The 5,822-nt window shown below is 40.1% G+C and overlaps 1 protein-coding gene across 1 annotated transcript; it reads right to left on the minus strand.

Annotated features, from left to right (window-relative positions):
* Window positions 1-1,693: 1,693 nt before the first annotated feature.
* LOC108800302 (olfactory receptor 5B21-like) lies at window positions 1,694-2,653 on the minus strand. The gene has a single exon (XM_018572277.1). It carries the CDS (start codon window positions 2,651-2,653, stop codon window positions 1,694-1,696), a length of 960 nt encoding a protein of 319 aa, XP_018427779.1.
* Between the last annotated feature and the right edge of the window lie 3,169 nt (window positions 2,654-5,822).

The following is a 5,822-nucleotide window of genomic DNA, read 5'->3' on the forward strand; positions in this document are numbered from 1 at the left end:
CAGACCTTAAGGGCCTGGTAGGGACTTTAAGGGGGAACCCCACACACTTTTTTTTGTTTTTGTTACATGGGGTCCCTCCTAAATATTCCTACCAGACCTTAAGGGCCTGGTATGACTTTTAGGGGGAACCCCACACACTTCTTTTTTTGTTTTTTGTACATGGGGTCCCTCCTTAATATTCCTACCAGAACTTAAAGGCCTGGTATGACTTTTAGGAGGAACCCTACACAGTTTTTTAAAAAAAATTGGTCCCTCCTAACATTTCTACCAGACCTAAAGGGTCTGGTATTGTTTGGGGAGGGGGAACTGCACACTTTAAGAGAAAAAAAAAATGTAATTTTTTTTTTTAGAAATGTCAGTTTTGCTGCAGGTGGTGAATGACTTCCTCTCTGACCAAGACAAAAAAAGAGGTGGGCAGATGGGACAACTTTTCACTTTGTAGAATTGTCTGATATTGCTTTCTCTAATAGAAATAAGCAAATCTTTCTGAGTTCAGTTTGTGGGCAGTTTTAAAAATCTTGTGTGAAGTTTGCACATTTCGGTGTAAACCCCATTACATCCTATGGGGGGATACCTAATTACTAAATTATGTCCATTTGTAGAACTAATAAACAAGCTATTGTCAAACAAAATGCATGGAAATCTGGGCGCTGCCATGTTGGGCATGTGCCAGTGCCAAAATTAAAGAGCCAAAAAAACATAAACATAAATAAAATACAACAGTAGATATTTCTATTAAGAATTATCAACTCTCTAACCTTTTATAGAAAGGGGCTTGGTTATTCATTCAAATTATTGTTTCTTGTAACTCAGCTGAATGGGGGAATGGCTATGCACTGCATTACAGGCTGTTTCTTATTTCTGGCAGTGACCCTGCAAAATATTGGTCAACAAGTTTGCAAACTGGGGAATTTTACCCAAAACCCATGCAAGGAGCCAACCCAAAACTCGTTCCTAGTCCAACCAATGGAGGCAACCTCTGTAGCTCTTCCCTACGCAGCTGGCCAACTTCCGCCTTTAAGGTATGTTGCTCCTAGTGCATTACTTAACCCAGTGGCGGACCTAATAACCAAAGGGCCCTGGTGCAAGATTTTATCTTGGGCCCCCCTCCCAAGACAGGGGGGGGGTGCGGGAGCAGATCACACTGGCATCCCCTCCCTCCCCCAGCGGTCTCTAATGTTGCAGTAGCATGCTGGACTTACCTGAGACCCTGCAGAGCACACCATTGATCCTGCATAGCCCACCTGAGACTCTCTATGGTGGGCTCTGCAGGGTCCCAGGTGGTCTGGTCGTCGGGATCCCTTTCCCTGTACCTCCTCTTACCTGCTGCTGCTGGGGCCCGGCCTCCTCCACCCCTCCCCTGTCACCTCTGCCATGCCTTGATACCCATGTAAGAGGACCCCCAGACCCCTCACCTGGGTACTGGCCATACCCCCTTGATGGCGGTGTTCTATCAAAGGTTGTGACTACGTTAGAATGTGTGACCAGTGACATGGTCACACGTTTTAACGTAATCCCGCCCAGTTTTTCGGCGTTGGAATGTGTGACCACCAATTTAACCCTTTCCTGGATTCAGCTTAGTAATATATTCTCTCCGCCAAGCCTTGCTTTCATTGGGGTTAACTTTTTTTTGACCAAGGTGAGTACTGTATATCTTTTCAGGTTATCCTTTGTCTTATTCTTTTACTTTTATTTACATGCATGACTTTAACTTCAAAAATATATTTAATATGGCAATATTTATGTCCTTATTTCTCAAACTGTAAATCAAAGGGTTCATAGTGGGAGTGACTGCTAGATAAAACACTGAGAAGATCTGGTCCAGCTGCTCCGAGTTCTCCGATGGTGGTACCATGTACATGTAGAGTAATGTCCCATAGAAGAACAGCAGGACAGTGACGTGTGAGGTACAAGTGGAGAACGCTTTCTTCCTTTGGCCCACAGATTTCATTCTTAGAATATTTGATATGATTTTAGTGTAGGACATCAAAATAAGCACAAAAGGACAAAATCCCACAAATAAAGCTTCCACTAATATCACAGCTTTAAATTTATTTTTAGCACCGCAGGACAATTTAGTGAGTGTTTTAATTTCACAAAAAAACTGATTGAGTTTTGTAGATCCACAGAAAGTTAAACGGGAGGTGAATATTGTAATAAAGAGAGAATTTGAAAATCCGAAGACCCAACAACCTGCCACCAGAAGGTGACACATTCTCTTGTGCATGATCAGAGTATAATGTAGTGGTCTGCAGATGGCGGTGTATCTATCGTATGACATTGTGGTCAACAAACAAATTTCTGTGCAGGCCAAAGATGTGAAGAAATACATTTGCGTATAACAAGCTGTGAATGAAACTTTATTATTTCCTGTATTGATGATGTCTAACAGTTTAGGAAGGGCAACAGAAACATACAATACATCGACAGATGACAGATTACATAAGAAAAAATACATTGGCTTTTGTAAATGATGATCCAAAAAAGTTACCAAGACAATGACCATGTTCCAAATGAGAGCAATGAGATAAAGAAGTAAAAATGTAACAAATAACAAAAACAACTGCCCCCAATTTGTGGGAAAAGCTGTAATGTAGAAGTCAATCTGAAGCGTCTTATTCTCCATCAACTTGATGTATTTTGAAGGCTGCATGTTTTGCACAATTATTTTATTGGTTCTTTGAGAGATTTTTTATATATTATATACTTTATAGCTTAAATTAGCTTCCGCTGATTAAGATTTTAATACAATATTTTCCAACAAGCAAAGCAACAAAATCAATCTCAGTAGCAGTTAGTGTATAACAAAAAACATTTTTCATAACTTGTAAAAAAAGTCCGACACGTTATAGAAAACCAGCACAGCTCAGAATGTTGCCCATGGTCCCGTACTTGAAACAGTAAGCAAACGTGCATTAACATGCAGTCATGCATGAACTTGTGCACGGGTATGTGCACAGGAATACGTGTGGCGGCTTGTGCATTAATTAGCATGGAGGTACACACGAATTAGCTTAGCACATGCATTATTGTGCAGGTCTATATAAATGGGCATGTAATGTGCATAAATTGCTATGTGGTCTTCAGCTAGCCCCCTGCTTTTCTGTGACCTGACCTGCCTTCTTGCTTCCTGTGTATGACCCGGCTTGCCTTCCCTTTGAATCTCTGCCTGCCTATTGTGATATCAGCCTGTTTACTGGAGTCTGCCTTCTGCCTTGACTGCTCTGATCCGCTATTATCAACCTCGACTTGTGACCCCAACCCTGCTACTGGTTTTCGATTTGGTACCTCACTGCCTGGCTGGTCCGACCTCAGCTTGTGCCCTTAACTTTGCTCCGGATTCCTGTTTCGGTCTTTATGCGGCCCGGCTGCCACCTGTCTCTAGTTGCAGGATTAAACACCTAAACTCTGCACAGAATCCACTTTCTACTCCAGCATGCATTCCACTCTGTGCCCCTATACTCCCTGTCCCCACTTTCAGGGGTGTTGGTCAAGAGGCGCAAGAGAAGCCCCCTCATTAGCTCACCTCCAACCAAAGTATGTTAAATAACTGTTGACAAACACAAAGTATTCCAAGTAGTGGTACCAGAAGAATGTTAACTTTTAAATGATTTTCCTTAGATGCCAGACAAAATATTTTAACTTGCAATTTGCCATTATGGCGAGAGTGAAAGGAAGCATAATGGATACTTCACAAAAAGAAAAGAAATGTAACTGACTTTCATCACCACAATACATCAATTGAAATGAAGACATGGAAATATGTTCTGTGTAAAAGTCTCAATAAACTTTTACTTTTAAGTTACCATATTTTTCGCTCCATAAGACACACTTTTTTCCCCCCAAAAGGAGGGGAAAAATGTCTGTGCGTCGTATGGAGTGAATACCCATCGCCTGACACCCGGGACATGCAGTTTCGGGCCGTGGGCAAGTAGTTTTTTTGTACATGCAGCCCTACTCCTGACAAGCAGAGCTGAATGTACAGTGGGAGCCGCTGCTTGTTTAATACAAGTGATCTAATTAGTTCACTTTTATTAAATCGAGTGTCCGCACCGCCCCCACCGCCGTGGTTTTCGGGGTCTACCGCTCCTCTGGGGGACAGTGACCACGGCATAGGAGCTCACCATAGACCCCCTTGAGCAGACGAAGAATGTCGTTCTTCGTCTACTCTGTGTGATTACTGAGACCGTGGCGCAGTAATCACAGCGCCACCTGTCTCAGCGGTCACTGAACTGCAGCTTCTGTCACAGAATCCCTGCGTCCTATGGACCGGAGCGCCCTATAGAGCGCAAAATACGGTAAATCTTAAAAATGCATTCAGGTACCTTTTTTCAAGCATTTTATGAAGCACAGGGGTTGATTTACTAAAGGCAAATAGACTGTTGCAAGGGAAGTTTTCCCTTAGTTTAGTGAATGAGGGGAGGCTCTGCTGACTTTCATCACCCAATTATGTTTGAGAAAAAATGCTGTTTTTTTTTATTTTCCTTGCACATAATTGGGTATTCTTTACAAAGTGAAGTTTCACCACATTTGCTAAGCTAAGGAAAACTTACCCTGCTAAGTTCAAATTTCCTTACAATCTGAACAGCCTATTTGCCTTCAGTACAGTAAATCTGTCTCACTGTACCTTACCAACACCGTGTTAAATGTTTTTTTTTTCAAAATTCTTACTGTAGATTTAGACCTGGACACCAATTCATGATGAGCAGTGAAAGCACAAGGATAGCTCAACATTTATCATGCCACTGCTATTGAATAAATATAGCATGGAGGTTTGGCATCAGTTTCCTATGCGTTGGTAGTTTGTGACATGTTATAAAGATCACCAATATTTTCACTGTAGTTATTTTATCATTGTTAGCATAAATAACGATTTCTGTTTTTATAAGAAATACAGACCTAAGAAGAAAGTATGTAGGGTTTTCAAATTTACAGAAAGGTTCTGAACATTTTAAATCCAATTAAAATGTAACGTTTAGCATGATTTGTATATTTCTGAAAAAAACAGAAAAACATTTATATATTACTTTTTTCAAAATATGTTAAATAAGTATTTTTAATATAATCAGATATCTACATCAAACCATAATGAGAATTGATACATTATTTATCTTCAGTTTCCAAAATACAATTCCCCATTACCTGATACAAAAATGATCTCAGGTACAAGCACACACTGAATTTATTTCCTCGTTGATGTGTATATATTCTTTAGGGATTCTAAATTGTGAGAGCATTTAGCTATCATTTCATGATATTGTTTTTATAATTATTTGGCCCAATTCCCAAAATAGAACGCTGCTCATTATTCCTCAGTTTGTTTTATGATTAATTGCATTAACAAATATTTTAATCTATAATTAGAGTAATATTGCAGATATAAACTTTAAATTGCACTAGCATGATATATCTTATATTTGCTCTGAATTTCTGCTATAAAAAATTTGTATAGGTGTAAATCTTACTAAAAGATAAGTTCAAGTCGATGCTTTAAATCAAACCCGTACATTTCCCATTCAGGGCAAACCAATGGGTTTGTCTAAAGACCTCTTTCATGAGCATCACATACTCACCTTTTGTAATGCTCACTCCTATACAAGAGGTCAGAGAATATAGCTGGCTAAAAATTCACCTATAGTAGTCCTCCTTCCGTTAAGGCAAGCAAGTTACCAGTACTTGGTTGGATCAAGGACTTGTTACTTGATGCTATATTCTCCAGCCTGATATCACAAGAGGCTAAGCAACAGAAAAACAAAGAATACTCTTGGTTCTAGAGATACTGATGTCTGCTGAGGATGGGATCTGCTGGGACTGGTGCCTCA

This window comes from Nanorana parkeri, unplaced genomic scaffold (genome assembly GCF_000935625.1).
Source record: "Nanorana parkeri isolate BGI_ZX_2015 unplaced genomic scaffold, ASM93562v1 scaffold1985, whole genome shotgun sequence".
NCBI classification, from domain to species: domain Eukaryota; kingdom Metazoa; phylum Chordata; class Amphibia; order Anura; family Dicroglossidae; genus Nanorana; species Nanorana parkeri.